The following is a 19,056-nucleotide window of genomic DNA, read 5'->3' as shown; positions in this document are numbered from 1 at the left end:
TAAGTATTACAAGGACTTAGACTCCTCTTGGGGTGTTATATGAAGTATTTAGTATGTACTATTTTCCAAAATCTAGAAAATTTTAGGAATTAAGGGATTATAGCCTTATCTCTATATAACAGGGCAGAAATTGAGGGACAGGGAGGCTAAGTAACATGCCCAAATGTCACACAGCTAGTAATTATGAGGTGTGATTTGAATCCTGGCTATCTGTTTTCATAGATTTACTTTGTACACTCTATAGCCTCTGACTGAGTGGGCACTACGTAACTATTGCAACTGTGCCTCTGTTCAGCCTAAGTGGAGATGGGAATACGAATCCTGGCATATCCCTTTCTAACTGTGTTAGTCCATTTTCTGTTGCTTGTAACAGAATACCTAAAACTGAGGAATTTGTAAAGAAAAGGAATTTATTTCTTATAGTTACGGAGGTTGAGAAGTCCAAGGTCAAGGTGCTGCATCTGGTGTGGGCCATTTTGCAGGTGGGACCTGTCTGTAGAGTCCTAAGGCGGTATAGGACATCATGTGGCCAGGGGGCTGAGCGTGCTAGCTCAGGTCTGCCTCTTCCTCTTATAAACCTACAGTCTTACTCCCATAATAACCGATTGGTTCATTAACTCATTAATCCATTAATCCATTAATTTATGAATGGGTTAATCCATTCATGTGAGCAGAACTGTCATGCCCAGTCACCTCTTAAAGCACTCACCTCTTAGTATTGCCACAGTGTGGATTAAATTTCAACAGGAGTTTTGGAGGGGGCAAATATTCGAACCATAGCACTACCCTTACTTATTTTATTCAGCTGTTATACATGGAGGTTGAGGAGTTTCCTAGAAAAAAAACTAGGAGCAGTGTCAGTGACTCAGACATAACTACAAAGGTGGAATGGGAAGACATGACAGAATCCAGATCATATGGGGACTATGGTGACATGGGGCAGAAGACACCTGGAAGGAAGATAAAGACTCTCAGGGCCTGGGGGTTGAATAATTCTGAATCTCAGTGTTTGCTTTTATGAGTGCCTTAGGGGTAGAGAAGATGTATCCCAAGCAATTCTTCTGTGGCCTTTCTGAGAGAGAGAGAGAGAGATCCTTTTTATTTCATGGTGGAGTGATGGAAGTATGCCATTGATGGCAGTATTGCAGGCAGAGTTATGAGAAGTGGACAGGATTATTGTGTTAATAGTGTGACATTCATGGTGAACCTTCCAAGATAGAAGGTAGGGAATAGAACCCAGAAGGGAGGACAAAATTCTGCATTTCTGCATATAAGGTTTGTCAAGCTAATGAAAGCCAGTGGAACCTGTCAGTGAGGGCTCATTTGTATCTGTAGACTAATTTGGACATATTCTTACTACGAAAATATTCAGGGAAATATTTTTTTTTCTTCTTTCTCCATAATCTATTTTAAACTCTTTTTTTGTTTGTTATTGTTTGAGACAAGGTCTTGCTGTGTTGCCCAGGCTGGAGTGTAGTGACACTAGCTTACTGTAGCCTCAAACTCCTAGGCTCAGGTGATCCTCCTGCCTTAGCCTCCCGAGTAGCTAGGGCTGCAGGTGTGGACCACCAACCCCAGCTAATTTTTAAATTTTTTGTAGAGATGAGGTTTCTGTGTTGCCCAGGCTGGCCTCGAACGCCTGGGCACAAATGATCTTCCTGCCTTGGCCCCTCAATGTGCTAGAATGATAGGTGTGAGCCACCATGCTGGCCTATTTTAAATTCTTAAACAGCATTTTAATTTAATGTGCAAAAGCTCATTTAATTTTGACCTGGATATGGAGAAAACTTGTATTTTCATTTTCTTTTTGTCCTTTTAGAAAGTAGTATTCAGTATTGAGGGTATAGTGTTTGGAGTGCATGAAATGATACTGTGCATATCATTTTCATGACAGGACACATGTTCTTATTATGATGTCCAGATGGTGTCCTAGAATTATTAATAGCCCTTTTAATCTTATATCTGAATCTCTTTTCCTCCACATCTAGATTCCTAGTTCCCAAGAATACAGTAGATGATAGTGTTTTAGTCCATTTGAGCTGCTGTAACATAACCGTAAACTGGGTAGCTTATAAAAAACAAAATGTATTTCTCATGGTTCTGGAGGCTGGGGAGTTCAAGATCAAGGGGCCAGCGGATTTGGTGTCTGGTGACGGCCAGCTTCCTGGTTCATAGACAGCCTTGTTGGCCATCTTCTCTCTGTGTCCTCTTGTGGTAGAAGGGGTGAAGAAGCTCTCCAGGGTTTCTTTTATAAGGGCGTTAATCTCATTCATGAGGACCCACATGACCTAATCACCTCTCAAAGGTCCCACTCTTATGCCATCGCTTTGGAGGTTAGGATTTCAACATACAAATTTTGGAGAGACGCAAGCATTCAGCCTGTAGTACTATACAAGATAATAGTTAGCTTGTTAATATTTCATGGATGCTAGCAGAAGACGTGACACTCTTGGATTAGAAAAAATAGAATTTTTTATGAATGGCACAGCAAGCAACACTGAGCAAGGTTTCTCTTGCTCAAGCCTTGGGAGTGATACAGAGGACCCATATGAGTGGCTGCATATGCAGTATATTGCATGACAGTACAACTGTCATGCAATTTGGGAAACCTGCTGGTTTTAGTAAGCTGTAAATAAGTCTGCTGTCTGTCCCAGAGGAAGACATTACCTCCTTCTTCATGGTGTCTACAGCAAAAGACCTCCTCCTTCATGGTGTCTACAGCAAAAGACCTTCTTCTTCATGGTGGCTACCTTGAAAATGACCCAGGCAAGGAGTGGTCAGGCCCTTGGGTTCATGGCATACCTCTTCATAGCACAAGCAGCAGTAAAGTACAGAGAAATTTCCAGTGCTCATGCCAGATTGCATCCCTCAGCGGCTAAATTCCATTTCTTGACCTAGGTAGTGGTTACAAGAGTTTTGCATTATAGTAATTGACTAAGTTCTATATTATACTTTGGGTGGTTGTCTGTGTGTGTGTTTTGTTTTACCATAGAAACAGAAAAAAAATAAGATAGCTTTATCTGTAGTAGTGACATGGGAAGATGACCATGGCAAGTTGCTGAATTAACAGTGGGAGGTGCAGAATAAGGTATGGCATTCCATTTTTGCTAATAGTTTATGGAAAAGTGCCTGAGAAAGATAGACACTAAATCAGTAGTGTTGCAAACCAGGGCAACTTTGGTTTCCACCATTTTACCTGTGGTTGCCCCCCTTGAATTAAAAACAAAAAATCTTACTGAAATTATGGGTTCAGCTGGTTGTGGGAAATCTCTTTATTCTGCTTATTAAGAAAATGTTATATTTTATTACCTGACTTTATAGAAATGTTTTTAAGATAATTTTTAAATTATTTTACAGTTTTAGATCTATTGAAAAGTTAAAAAGGTAGTACAGAGTTCTTACGTACCTCTCACCCAGTTTCAGTTTCCCCTAATGCGATCCTACATTGCTATTATGGATTGAATTGTGTCCCCCAAAATTCATATGTTGGAGTCCTAGTCCCCAGTACCTCAGAATGTGACCTTATCTGGAAACAGGGTTGTTGTATATGTAATTAAGGTCATAATTGAGTAGGGTGGGCCTCAATCCAATATGACTGGTATGCTTATAAAAGGGAAATTTGCAGATAGTCATGTACACAGGATAATGTCACGTGAAGATTGGAGTTATGCTGCCACAAGCCAGAGAACTATCCGAAGCCAGGAAAGAAGCCTAGGATAGTTCCTTCCCTAGCACCATCAGCAGGAGCATTGCCCTGCTGACCCCTTGATTTCAGACTTGCAGCCTTCAGAACTGTGAGACAATAAGTTTGTGTTGTTCAGACTCAAAGTCATCTCGGACTCAATCTTGCTCATTCTTATTCCCAATCAACTTCCAAGTTCTGTCAAACGTTTCCTTAAAAGGATTCCCTCCTCCTTTTCTTTCTATTCCTACCGTTAATCCTCTGTACCTAATCACTCTTTAATCTCTTAACTGGTTCCTCTACAACCTCAACCACCGCATTTTGCCTGACATACTAATGCTAGCATATTATTTTTTAAATACATTAAAAAATTACATTGAAAAAGTTTTAGAGACTTTGTTTTGCCAATGGAATAAAGATTACACAAGACCACACAGTTAGAGAGACTTAAGGCTAGAACCCAGGATTTTTTGTGCTTCAATTCTAACACTTTTTTTTACTAAAGCATACGTCTTATAAATTCCAGCACAGGGATACATTATTTGTCCTATTTTATCTCTAAATGCTTTAGTTCTTTATACTTTGTTTTAATCTATAAGTTGCTTCAGTTTCTTTTGGAGGTAGAAGAGATCATAAAACTTGGAAATCAAAACAAATGTTGGTTAAAATAAAAATGCTAGTTTTACAAAAAAAAAAAAAAAAGTTTGTGTTGTTTAAGCCGTTTAATTTGTGGTACTTTGTTATGGCAGCCCTAGCAAACTGCCTGCTATTCTTACTATGGTACACTTATCAAAACTGAGAACATTGGTTTCATGGTTTGAATATTTGCCCGCTCCAAAACTCATTTTGAAATTTAATCCCCAGTGTGGATGTATTGAAAGGTAAGGCCTTTGGGAGGTGATTGGGTCACGAGACCTCTGTCCTCACGAAGGATTAATCCATTAATTGATTAATGGGGTTATGGGAGTGAGACTGGTGGCTTTATAAGACAAGTAAGAGAGATCTGAGCTAGCATGCTTAGCTTCCTTGACATATGATGCCCTGTACCTCCTTGGGTCTCTGCAGAGTCCCCATCAGTAAGAAGGCCCTCACTGGATGTATCCTTTTGACTTTGGACATCAGCCTCCATAACTGTAAGGAAAGGAATAAATTCCTTTTCTTTACAAATTACACAGTTTCAGGTATTCTGGTGTGAGCAACAGAAACTTAACTAAGACAATTTGTATATTACTGTTAACTCCAGACTTTATTTGGATTTCACCAGTTTTTTTTTCATTAATATTCTGTTCCAGGAATCAATGACACTGCATTCACTTGTCATGCTTTTTAGTTTCCTCTAGTCTGTGATAGTTTCTCAACTTATCTTTCCATATTTTTCATGCCCTTGACAATTTTAAGGAGTAGTGGTCAGGTAGCCTGTAGAATACCATCTCATCTGGGCTTGTCTGTTGTTTTTTTCATAATTAGACTAGAGTTAAGGTTTTTGGCAAGAATATGACAGAGGAAAAGTGCCCTTCTAATCTCATCATATCAGGGAGTATTTGTGGGTTTTGACAAATGCATCAGGGAGTACATGGTATCTACATGACATCATTGGTAATGCTAACTTTTATCCTTTTGTGTAAGTACCATTTATTGTTTTCCACTGTAAAGTTACTATTTTTCCCTTTCATGCTCTGCTTATTGAAAGCAAGTCAGTAAGTCCAGCCCAAACTCAAAAGGTGAGGGGACAAAGCTGTGTCTCTTGGAAGGGAGATAACTACGTATGTCATTTAGAATTCTGGGAGGAAGATTATCTTTTCTCCTCCATTTATTTTTTCTGTGTGGACTCATGGATATTTATTCTTTGGGCTATCATCTAATATCAAATTATTGATTGCTTTGTTGTTCCAGTTCTGGCCATTAGGAATTCCTTCGTTTTGGCTTCTGTATTTCTTTCATATGACCCCATCCTTTTAATTTTTTTTTTTTTTATTTGAACATTTCCTTTCTGGTGCTAGAAGGTGTGCTCTGGACTCATTTCGTGTTTTCCCTATCTTAGTGCTGGAATCAGCCATTTCTCTAAGGAGCTCTGGTTGCCTTTATTGGAGAATTGCGTTTGGAAATCAAGATCTAGACTCTGGGAGTGCTCTTTGCTGCTGGGTGTCATGGCTTTCTCTCAGAGGATAGAGCTAGGGTAATGTATGTATCTGTAATAGAATACATATACACTATGTACTTACCCATGTATTCACGTATATCTATCATTGTTTCTGTACTTTTTCTGTATATGTATATTAAACTAAACATGAGTTCATAGTGATGTCTTTGTCTTTAATCCAGTACCATAGGTCAGGGTTCATTCTGTCTTTCCCTTCTTGTTCTATCTGTAACTCTACTCCTGACAGTGAGAGCCAGGCTCCATTACTTACTAATTTAAACCTAGTATATATGCAAAGCAGTTGCAGAATTGTTACCTGCTCCCTGCTACCATGAAAAGCCATGTTGATAAGAGTACACTGTTGATGTACAGTTCCTGTATCATCCATACAGTTTTCAGTTGTTTCACTGATTTCCAAAGTTAGTTAGCTTCCTCATCACCACAGTCACTTCACTGAGGTTATATCATAATGTGTAATTCATTTAGGTTCTGAGAAAGAAGAAACCCTGTTTCCCCCAATGACTAGACTCCCCTCTCAGCCAAAGGGACCCCAGAGAAAGCTTAAAAAATGAGTTCCTGGCCAAGATGGAATGGGAGCTTGGACACACCTTGTAATACCTCCTCCCTTGTTAGCCACCATTAGGCTTTCTTCCCTAAAAGTTAAACAGAAACCAGCCAAAATTTTCCCCTGCTCATTTCAAGCAACCATCTGACTGTTGTTCCTTCTTTTTGCAGTTTTGACACAGCAACTGACCAGCATTCCTTCCTAATAAAAGACCACTGATGATGGAGTGGTTCTGGCCAGTCTATGTAGGGAGGATGCACACAGTGGGCCTCCATTTCCTCTGCTTCATCTTTTGATGTATAGGGCCTAATTGTGATACATTTAATTGTTAAGTCTCCACCCCAGAGTTAACATGGCATGCATGTGCATACATGTTAGCTTACTATACATGCATGTGCCTCGTGTTCGTGAATATTCATAGCTCCTCCTGTAACCTGTTGAATATGTTTATGTAGCCAGCCAGTTCAGCATGAATTCCTGTTTCCCTCACTAGAAGTGCTTGCTCTTGGCTTCTGCCAGAGGCTGTGTTTCCCAGCCTGTGGGATGGTCAGCCTGCAGGCTGCAGCCCTTTATGAGAAGTAAAGCTCTCTTTTCCAAATTTATGAATCTCCTGATTCTTCAGTTGACAATTCATTTGTCATAGTCTGCATTCCATATTGGAATTCCCTGATATCCTAGGTAATTTTTTTCCTTTTTAAAAGATAGCTCATGCTATGGTTTGAATGTATGTGTCCCTCCAAAATTAGTATGTTGGAGCCTAATACCAAATGTGATGGTATTAAGAGGTGGGGCTTTTTGGGAAGTGGTAAGTTGTGAGCACCCCACCGTTACGGGATTAGTACTATTATAAAAGAGGTTGAAGAGAGTCAACTAGTCCTCTTTGCCCTTTTCCTTCCTTGTGCCATGTGTGGACACACAGAACTCATGCAAAATGGGGTCTCACCAGGCACTGAATCTTGAACTTGAACTTGCCTTGATCTTGATCTTGAACTTCCTAGCCTCTATAACTGTTAGAAATAAATTTCCATTCTTTATAAATTACGCAGTTTAAGGCATTTTGCTGTAGCAGCAGGAATGGACTAAGACAGTTGTGTTTGTGATGTACATTTGTGTGAATTTTGACAAATTTATAAATCATGTACCCACCACCCCAATACATGGAGAGGAGTTCCATTCCCCTAAAATTTTCCATGCTTCCTGTTTGTAGTCAGGCACTACTCCTTCCCCCAACTCGCTCTTCCTCCTCTGGGGATTGAGATTGACTGCCTTTTTAAATTTTCCTTTTCTTTTGTCCCCACTTCCTTTTCTTCAGCTGTTGTTGACAAACACTAAGGTCTTTAGGCTATGGTCTTGAAGTGCTTCTCTTTTGAGATGAAGACTTTTATTTAGTAGGCCTCTATTTCCTTCCCCCACTGGAATGAGACTTCATCAGAGCCCTAGGGCTACAAGCTTGAGGGTTTTCCTTCCCCTCCCTGCAGATAAAGCCTTTTGTTCTGTATGGGAGATAAAGGGAAAGGATTTAGCAGTGACCTCTGTTTCTCTCCTGAGCCAGCACCTCTGGCTCCATTCATCCTAGGAAAGCCTGGTTGGGTTCCAGGAGGAAAGGTCAGCAAGAGAGTGGGAAATGTTAACTAAGATTAACATTTTAAGTTAATCTTTCTTATGGCTTATGCCCCTGGTAAGCAGGGGCAGCTGCTTTCACTTCCATTTCCAACATTCATGTAGATTTCTCTTTTGACTAACTTACAGCCATTCAGACAGACAAGTGTCTGATCTTTGACAAACGTGACTAATGGAGCAATGACAAAAGGATTCCTTATTCAATAAATGGTGCTGGGATAACTGGCTAGCCAGATGCAGAGAATGGAAACCGGATCCCTTGCTTACACCATATACAAAAATTATCTCAAGATGAATTAAAGATTTAAATGTAAAACCCAAAGCTGTAAAAACCCTGGAAGACAACCTAGGCAGTATCATTCTGGACATAAGAACGGGCAAAGATTTCATGACGAAGACGCCAAAAACAATTGCAACAAAACCAAAAATTGACAAATGAGATCTAATTAAAGTAAAGAGCTTCTGAACAGCAAAAGAAACTATCAACAAACATACAACCTACAGAATGGGAGAAAATGTTTGCAAACTATGTATCTGACAAAGGTCCAATATCCAGCATCTACAAGAAACTTAAATTTATAAGGAAAAAAAACCCCATTAAAAAATGGGCAAAGTACATGAAAAAACACTTTTCAGAAGAAGATACACATGCAGCCAACCACATATGAAAAAAAAAGCTCAATATCACTGATCATTAGAGAAATGCAAAACAAAACCATGATGAGATACCATCTCACACCAGTCACATGGCTATTGTTAAAAAGTCAAAAAATAACAGATGCTGGTGAGGTTGTGCAGAAAAGGGAACGCGTATACACTGTTGATGAGAGTGTAAATTAGTTCCACTGTTGTGGAAAGCAGTGTCGCAATTTCCTCAAAGAGCTAAAACAGAACTGTCATTCAACCCAGCAGTTCCATTACTGGCTGTATACCTAAGGGAATATAAATTATACTACCATAAGGCCACATGCACACGTATGTTCACTGCAGGACTCTTCACAATAGCAAAGACATGGAATCAACCTAAATGCCCATCAGTAGCAGATTGGATAAAGAAAATGTGGTACATATACACCATAGAATACTATGCAGCCATAAAAAAGAAGAAGACTGTGTCCTTTGTAGGAACATGGAGGGACCTGGAGGCCATCATCCTTAGCAAACTAATGCAGGAACAGAAACCAGATACCACACGTTCTCACTTATAAGTGGGAGCTAAATGATGTGAACACATGGACACAAAGAGGAAAACAACAGACACTGGAGCTTACTTGAGGGTCGAGGATAGGTGGAGGGAGAGGAGCAGAAAAAAATAACTGTTGGGTTCTAGGTTTATGTGACAGTCTGTATAGGAAACCCCCATGACATGAATTTAACTATATAACAAACCTGCACATGTACCCTGAACCTAAAATAAAAGTTAAACAAAAACCTTAACACTGTTTCCTAGCATTTAGAAAAATAAAAGCCATGTGTATCTGTCTGTGAAAAAAAGTGTCAGACTGTTTCAGGTTCTGTAAGTTTATCCTTCCCCAGTATGTTTGTTTACTTATACTCAAGAATATATCAGACGTGTGTGTGTGTGTGTGTGTGTGTGTGTGTGTGTGTGTGTATGTGTATCAGACTTTGATCATTGTCAATGTGATTACAAAATATATCTTACTGTTGCTAAAGTTTTTATTTGAATTTCTCATTAGAGAAATTCTGAGAATTTCAAATGAAATTGAAGAGACAACTTTTTCTGTTGTTTAAGAATTGTTCCTGTAACTTTAAGTGAATATAAATTATTTCTATTTTTATCTGATAATTTTAACAAAAATTAACTCCAATATTAAATATGCAACTTGATTTCATAAAGGAGAACTTAAACATTATATAAACGTGTTGCTTAATGCAGTCAAAATATGTACTTCTAGGTTCTATTAGATTTTTGCTAATAAGTGTGCTGTTTAGTTTTAATTGGCATTCTCCAGTTAAAATTTTCCAATTTCAATTTTCAATTTTATGTTGCACACTTTTCCCATGCAAGGTTTTAAGTGTTGCTTTTACATAAAGGAATGTGTTAAGAATGGTGGTGCCATCTTCAACAAACCTGACAAAAACAAGCAATGGGGAAAGGATTTCCTACTTAATAAATGGTGCTGGGAAAACTGGCTAGCCATATGCAGAAAACTGAAACTGGACCCCTTCCTTACATCTTATACAAAAATTAACTCAAGATGAATTAAAGACAAACGTAAAACCCAAAACAGTAAAAACCCTAGAAGAAAACTTAGGCAGTACCATTCAGGACATAGGCGTGGGCAAAGACTTCGTAACTAAAACACCAAAAGCAATTGCAACAAAAGCCAAAATTGACAAATGGGATCTAATCAAACTAAAGAGCTTCTGCACCACAAAAGAAACTATCATCAGAGTGAACATGAACAGGCAACCTACGGAATGGGAGAAAAATTTTGCAATCTACCCATCTGACAAAGGTCTAATATCTAGAATCTCCAAGGAACTTAAATTTACAAGAAAAAAAAAACCCATCAAAAAGTGGGCGAAGGATATGAACAGACTTCTCAAAAGACGACATGTATATGGCCAACTAACATGAAGAAAAGCTCATCATTACTGGTCATTAGAGAAATGCAAATCAAAACCTCAATGAGATACCATCTCACGCCAGTTAGCATGGCGATTATTAAAAAGTCAGGCAACAACAGCTGCTGGTGAGGCTGCGGAGAAATAAGAACGCTTTTACGCTGTTGGTGGGAGTGTAAATTCAACCATTGTGGAAGACAGTGTGGCGATTCCTCAAGGATCTACCACCAGAAATACTGTTTGACCCCACAATCCCATTTCTGGGTATATACCCAAAGGATTGTAAGTCATTCTACTAGAAAGACGCATGTACTACACATATGTTTATTGCAGCACTATTTACAATAGCAAAGACTTGGAACCAAACTAGATGCCCATCAATAATAGACTGGATAAAGAAAACGTGGCACGTATACACCACGGAATACTATGCAGCCATAAAAAAGAATGAGCTCATGTCCTTTGCAGGGGCGTGGATAAAGCTGGAAACTATCATTCTCAGCAAACTTAACACAGGGACAGAAAACCAAACACCGTATGTTCTCACTCATAATTGGGAGTTGAACAATGAGAACACACAGACACAGGGAGGGGAACATCACACACCGGGGCCTGTTGGGGGTTGGGGGGCAAGGGGAGGGAGAACTTGAGAACAAATACCTAGTGCACGCAGGGCTTAAAACCTAGGTGACAGGTTGATGGGTGCAGCAAACTGCCATGGCACATGTATACCTATGTAACAAACCTGCACATTCAGCACATGTATCCCAGAACTTAAAAAAAGAATAGTGATGCCATGAGTCCTGGTGGTTGGGTATAGCAGAGTCCTGGGAAATCACAGTATAGTTAAAACTGTGTTCCTTACAGGTGTTTTATTAGTTAATGTTGCAAAATACATAAGCAGTGAGACCTGGTGATTAAGTTATATTGTGCAAGGCTTTAAGTCAGTATACAGGAAACTTCTTCACAATTATTAAGTCTGTCATATTATAATCTGGCTACAAACTACTTATTCTGCCTACCCTCTCACCACTCATTTCCTCAGCCAGCCTTTGTTCCACTAATGTTTTAACATCTTAACATTTCCAAATAGTCATTGCTTATGGCTTAGCATGTGCTGTTTCCTTTGCCTGGAATTCTCACCTCCCCTTTTTCTTGGGATACATCAAGCCCCAACTCAAGTATCATCTTTATTTTCAAGTTGACCATAGCTACAATAGTCAGAATTATTTGCCCTCTCTTATTCATCTTTGCTTTCTCAGTATGTAACATAGAACTTGATATACAGTAGTAAATTAAAATATTTAAGGGTATTTCAAAGTCCAAGAAATTCTAGACTGGGCTCTATATAATAAGTCAGCTTATTCAGTTAGCTCAGAAATAAAAATTTAGGAGGTGTGTATGATTTGCTTTGGAATTGTTCGTCTACATAATCTAAATAACTTCAGAAACTTGTAAGATGTACCTACTTATTCTTTCCTTTAGTTACCATTAATATGCAAGATTTGCATTTGATATGTATGTTTTGATGTTGGCTTGTGATAAAAACTTAAGAAATTTTGTCATAAAGTTATTCTTTGTTTATACAGAGAATGTCCAAGCACACAGATGCAGCAGAAGATGTGCTATTGGAAAAAAAAGGTTGTGCGGGAGTCATAACACTAAACAGACCAAAGTTCCTCAATGCACTGACTCTTAATATGATTCAGAAGATTTATCCACAGCTGAAGGTTTGTAATTTTCTTATTGGAATTATATGGATTCTTTTCAAAGTATATCATAGTAGGACATTTCTGGTATTTTCTCCCATAGAATCACATAATTCTTTGGGATATGCATCTAAGTAAGCCCCACTGATTCTTGAGGTTTCAGTGCTTCCCCTGTGCAGTAATTCTTGAGCATCCCTGGTGATGGGGAGCTCACTGCCTCCTGAGACAGACTCTTTGACTTTTATATAGCACTGAATTGTTTGCAAGTTTCTTTTTGTGTTCTGTCACTCTGTGTTTCTCTGACCTTTAAACCAGTGATACTGGTTCTGCCACTGAGAGGATGAGTGTAGAAATCTAATCTGCTTCCACCTGACGGCCTTTTCATTTGAAGACAGCTGCTTTTCTTTTTTCTTTTTTTTTTTTTGAGATGGAGGAGTCTCACTGTGTCGCCCAGGCTGCAGTGCAGTGGCACCATCTCAGCTCACTGCAAGCTCCACCTCCCAGGTTCATGCCATGCTCCTGCCTCAGCCTCCCGAGTAGCTGGGACTACAGGCACCCGCCACCATGCCTGGCTAATTTTTTGTATTTTTAGTAGAGACGGGGTTTCACCGTGTTAGCCAGGATGGTCTCTATCTCCTGACTTTGTGATCTGTCTGCCTCGGCCTCCCAAAGTGCTGGGATTACAGGTGTGAGCCACCGCACCCGGCCAGACAGCTGCTTTTAAACTGCCTGCTTTTTCTCAGAGAAGGCCATAAACTTTCCTAAGTGAGCAGCATGGAATAGTAAAAAAACAGAACTTAAAGTCAGACTGTCTGGTTTGAAACGTGGATTTCTATTTATTAACTGTGTAGGCTGGGAAAGTTAGTCTTTCCATACCTCAATCTCCTCAGCTCTGAAATGGAGATGATGATATGTAAAGATTAAGTGAATAGTATATATAAGTACCTAATACAGTCTGCCATGTAGATGTTTAACAAATACTAGTTTTCCCCTGGCTGCCAATTCCTTAATTCTTCATTTGATGAGTCTGTCTTCCATTCTTGTTTCTGTTGGAGATACCATTATAATATGTCCCAAAATGTGATACATAAAAATAAGCCAAATGTTGCAAATTAAGAGTTGGACCAGAGTGGAAGAAATTAGAAATGTTCATGTTAGAATAACATCTCTATTAATGTAATTAATGTAGTCCAGTATTGCATGAACCTTTTGGACAATCACATCTGTCCAGCTACATCTTCCTTGTGGGTTACATATTTATTCTCTAGTACAGGTTGAACATCCTTAATTCAAAATGCTATAAAATTCAAAAACTCTTTAAGCATCAACATGACGCCACAAGTGGAAAATTCCACACCTGGCCTCATGATTGCTCGCAGTCAAAACACAAGTGCACAAACACTGTTTATTCAGGGTCCCTGTGGGAAAAATTAATTACTTTCAGGCTATGTGTATAAGGTGTATATGAAACATAAAGGAATTCCCAATCCCTAGGGTATCTCATATTGTACATGCAAATATTCTAAAATCTGAAAAAGTCTGAAACACTTCTGGTCCCAAGCATTTCAGATAAGGGATACTCAACCTGTATAGATTGATAGAACCCCTGTTAAGTTTTCTGTCTGTAGGTAACTAATTTTTCATTTCGTCCATTGTTCTGGACTTTCACATTTTCATCGGCTCTTGATTCTTTCATCCTACTTATTTATTAGCTGTCTTTACCAATTCCAAATGACTTGGATTTTTTTATCAATATTATAAGTGGTTTCACTCTGTTACTTACATATTAAGAGTAAGGGAGCCCTGTATCAGCACAATAGAAAAGTTATTGCTATATTTATCAGCAGTCTTTGGGTTGATTTGTTCTCCAAATTTATATGTTTATGTAAAATATTATTATTATGCCCATATTTGTTCACCTTGGTATCAACGTTATGGCAAAGATTTCAGATGCCATCTTGAAATTTGGATCACCCATTGTACTCATCTAGCAACGTTTTTGAAATAGCCTTTACTTTATCTGGGAAAAGCGTATAAAGTTCATTCGATAAGGAATGGGATGAGATTCGTTCTTCTGGATATCCCTTACAGAAGAATATGTACTGTCACACGCACATATGTATATGAATATATGATTGCATATATGTGCATATGCATATAACTTTAATGAGTTTGTGTTTATAATATGCTTATACCATCTTCTGTTACATTTGAATAGAAGTGGGAACAAGATCCTGAAACTTTCCTGATCATTATAAAGGGAGCTGGAGGAAAGGCTTTCTGTGCTGGGGGTGATATCAGAGGTAAAGACTTTTCCCTTTCACCTGAATGCTCTTTCCCCCCACTAGAACTGATCAAGTATTTTCGAATTTTTGTAGTAATTTGTAATTTGCTTTACTTTTTAGAACTTTTTATTATAAAGTTAATACATTCTTAACTCAGGAAAAAGAAAAATTTAAAGACTTACTTTCTGCAGTTAGTATTAGCAAATGAGAATAGCTGATTTTTTTTTTCTAACTACACAAATACCCATTTGAAATTTAAATATGTTGTCTCTGTCCCTGAATCATCACAAACAAAATGTCCAGTTAGGGTATATGGGTCCAGTTTATATTTTAGAAGAGCTGATATTAAGCAGTTCTGTTGGTCTTATAACCTGACTATCTGACCATGTTGACTTGCCATTCTTCAAATATGACATGCTCTCACATATTTCCATAACTTTTCCTATGCTTCCCACTATTCTTGATCCCAAAGCAACCATCTTCTATGTACTTATTTATAGCATTTATCCTGTTACATTGTAAATATATTTTACGTGTTTAAACATGCTGAGATAAAAAGAAACTCTCTTTATTTTTCATAATTGTTCAGGTCAGTCTGTCTATACACATTTACATGTTGAAGACAAAAGAGAAGAAATATCTGTTCTCAGCATCAGTGTCATGTATTTATTATAATCACTATAATTGTCCATATTATATATACAGTATATTGAAAACTTTTTACATTTTGTATCTTGTTTCTTGTGGATTTGGTAGGGTTCAGGGATGGTTTTTTTCTTTGCGTTTTAATTTTATATGTTTATTTGTTTGTTGTATTAAGACAACAATCTTTGGGCTTGTTCACCAAACTTATGTAAACCATTACCTTAGGAACAGGAAAAAAGCTGGATTCAGGACATAATTTCAAATACTTACTAATGAATTTTAAAATTGCAGTTTAATGAAAACTTTGATGCTTAAACTGATCTGTTAACTGAATTGTTTTTGAATCTGTTGTTTTGCCTACAACATGCATTTTTTAATTATTTTATTTATTTATTTGTTTGTTTATTTTTTTGAGACGGAGTTTCACTCTTGTTGCCCAGGCTGGAGTGCAGTCACGCAATCTCTGCTCGCTGCAACCTCCACCTCCCAGGTTCAAACAATTCTCCTGCCTCAGCTTCCCGAGTAGCTGAGATTACAGGTGCCTGCCAACATGGCCTGCTAATTTTTGTATTTTTAGTAGAGACGGGGTTTCACCATGTTGGCCAGGCTGGTCTTGAACTCCTGACCTCAGGCGATCCGCCTGCCTCGGCCTCCCAACAACATGCATATTTTTTAAATACTGTTTTTCAGCCTTGAATTAGCCTTTCGTCTGGCCTGTGATCTTGTCAGTTTACAGATGGGCAGAGCTTTATGTATTGAGTTTATTAGCTTTTTCTGACTAAGCTATTTCTGCACATAGGCCTAATTTTATATTGATGTTTGGAAATAACAGTTACAAGTTGTAGAATTATTGTAGTTTACACATAAAAGCAGTGGATTCAAGTCCAGGAAATGTAGTTTCTTGAAAGATTATAGTCCAAGACAATAAGTGGACACTCAGAAAATTTTCAAAAAATGATTGTGAAGGACGTTTAATTTTAATTTAGATGGAACTAATTGATTAGAATAAAAATTAGATCAGAAAAAGATTTGAAGGAAATTTGAGAAGGTTTTTGAGGTAAAAGAGCTTCATTCCAAAGGCAATAAAACTTATATTCCTTTCCTTTTAGAATTGGTAAGCAGTGATAAGAGCTGAATAAGAGATGGTAAACAAAGGTAGTCATTTTTTTGTTTGTTTGTTTGTTTAGGTATAAGTGAAACCTCAGAATGATAAAAGTAGGTGTCAGATCTTTCTTTTAAAAACCAGTAAAAGGGCTGGGTGCGGTGGCTCACGCCTGTAATCTTAGCACTTTGGGAGGCCGAGGTGGGAGGATTGCCTGAGCTCAGGAGTTTGAGACCAGCCTGGGCAACGTGGTGAAACCCCGTCTCTACTAAAATACAAAAAAGAAAAATTACCCGGGCGTGGCGGCATGCGCCTATAGTCCTAGCTACTCGGGAGGCTGAGGCAGGAGAATTGCTTGAACCTGGGAGGTGGAGGTTGCAGTGAGCCGAGACCATGCCACTGCACTCCAGCCTGGTGACAGGGCAAGACTCCGTTTCAAAAACAAACAAACACCCCAAAAAACCAGGAAAAGAAGTCAACATATGGAACATTTTGAAGGAAGAGATATCAGAATTCTAGAGTTAGGAGGCCCAAGCCGGGAGATCACCTGAGGTTGGGAATTTGAGACCAGCCTGGCCAATATGGTGAAACCCCGTCTCTACTAAAAATACAAAAATTAGCCGGGCATGGTGGCACATGCCTGTAATCCCAACTACTTGGGAGGCTGAGGCAGGAGAATCACTTCAACCTGGGAGGTGGAGGTTGCAGTGAGCCAAGATTGTGCCACTGTACTCCAGCCTGGGCAACAAAGCGAGATTCTGTCTCAAAACAAACAAAAAACAAACAAGAGAATTCTAGAGTTAGTGTAAAAATTGATAGACAACATTTTGTATGTAATACTTTCCCATAAAAGAGGAAACATATCTATGAAATGTTTAGTTTGTGTTTTAATAGATAAATCTCATAGGACTTAAAGACAGGAAAGGCAAATGAGTTGCAGTATATAGAAGAGGAAACTTTGATAGCAGTCTTGAGATTGACTGGAGGAGGAATATGGTAGGAGATGTGAACTCTGGGTAATAGAAGATTGCAATAGAAGTGAAACCATTTGATAGTGTTCACTATTCAGTAGATATTTACTGAGCATTTGTTTTTTAAGCCAGGCAGTGGTATGCTGTAGCAATGTCTTTGAGAATTTACATTTCTACTGATGTTAATAAATAAGAATGTCAGTATATTATTTACCTGTCTAGCCTCACCTTTTCCCTTTGCCCTTTAGTCTTTTAAAACTGTTTTATTCTTGATTTTACTCTTCTTTTTTGACTTTGAGGCTTTGTAGGGTACTGCTTCCCCTACTCAGAATTTTTCTTCCTGTCACTTTCTAGGAAATTCCTATTTACCTTTTCCAACTTGGCTTAGGGTTACCTCTTCTAGGAAGCCTTCTTTTAATTAATTACACATCTCCTGCTCCCATTCTCACAGCACCCCCATCCTTATAGGACAAAGAATATGTTTTAGTATCAGTCTAAACTCCAGGACAGCCATCTTGTGTTGCTGTCTTTATTATCTGCAACACCTAAAACATTACTTGGTCTGTAGTAGGTGCTTAATAAATGTTTTATGGGGGAAATGAATGTGGCAGAAATATTTAAGGACACGGGATATGTTGTAGCACTATACACACACGTATAATACATTTTGTATTAAGATATATTACCAAAGGAAATGTATGTCTAGCAAATGTTAATTTAAGTGCTAGAGAAAATAATCAAAAGAAAATGTAGCTTGTTGCAATACATTATTATTTTTTTTAAGGAGACAGGGTGTCACTCTTCTCTCCAGGCCAGAGTACAGTGGTGTGATCATGGCTCACTGTAGCCTCAATATCTTGGGCTCAAGTGATCCTCCCGGGTCAGCCTCCTGAGCAGCTGGAACTACAGGCACCTGGCACTGCAGCCAGCTAATTAAACATTTTTTGTTGAGACAGAGTCTCACCAGGCTGGTGTCAAACTCCTGGCCTCAAGGAATCCTCCCACCTGGTTTCTCGAAGTGCTGCGATTACAGGTTTGAGCCACCATGCCCAGCCTATAATTTCTAATCTAACATTTTGTAAGAAGCATGGAAAAGAAGAATAGGAATTTTTGCCTTGAAGCTTTGACATTGGACTATGGATCTGTGACTATAATATAATGTCTGTGGCAGGGGCAACTTCAAAACTTTAACAAGTCATTTTAGAGTACTCCCTTCCCCCCAGTATTTAATTATCATGATACTTTTGATCTAGTTGACAATGTTGACTATTAAATCTTTTTTTTTTTTTGATTTGTAATCTTTCCTTCCTAGTGATCTCGGAAGCTGAAAAGGCAAAACAGAAGATAGCTCCAGTTTTCTTCAGAGAAGAATATATGCTGAACAATGCTGTTGGTATGTGTATTCTGCTCAGAGCTTTGGAAATGGAATAGAGAAATGAGGTGGACAGTATGTACTTTGTTAAAAATGTAATCAGTAGGCATCCTTACTTAAAGTTGATGAAACTATTTTAAGTGCTTATTTCAGAACAGTTACCCTTTAATATTAGTAGGCTATACTTAACTGCTATTTGTTATAAAATCAATATGAGGCCAGGCATGGTGGCTCACGCCTGTAATCCCAGCAATTTAGGAGGCTGAGGTGGGTGGATCACCTGAGGTCAGGAGTTTGAGACCAGCCTGGCCAACATGGTGAAACCCCGTCTCTACTAAAAATACAAAAATCAGCTGGGTGCGGTGGCACGTGCCTG

At 38.5% G+C, this 19,056-nt stretch overlaps 1 protein-coding gene across 9 annotated transcripts in view; it reads left to right on the top strand.

The window, feature by feature from the left end:
• The window catches only part of HIBCH (3-hydroxyisobutyryl-CoA hydrolase), a 119,901-nt gene that overhangs the window by 14,609 nt on the left and 86,236 nt on the right, over positions 1–19,056 (top strand). For all 9 annotated transcript variants that reach the window (XM_063647726.1, XM_063647729.1, XM_054476866.2 and 6 more), the window contains exons 3-5: positions 12,186–12,326; positions 14,524–14,608; positions 18,621–18,701. In XM_063647726.1, coding sequence (XP_063503796.1) covers positions 12,186–12,326; positions 14,524–14,608; positions 18,621–18,701 — 307 coding nt within the window. The remainder of the gene's footprint in view (positions 1–12,185; positions 12,327–14,523; positions 14,609–18,620; positions 18,702–19,056) is intronic.

The sequence above is a fragment of the Pongo pygmaeus genome, chromosome 11, assembly GCF_028885625.2.
Source record: "Pongo pygmaeus isolate AG05252 chromosome 11, NHGRI_mPonPyg2-v2.0_pri, whole genome shotgun sequence".
Classification (NCBI taxonomy): Eukaryota; Metazoa; Chordata; class Mammalia; order Primates; family Hominidae; genus Pongo; species Pongo pygmaeus.
The sequence above is the reverse complement of the archived record's forward strand: the minus strand, read 5'-3'. Positions and strand labels throughout refer to the sequence as shown.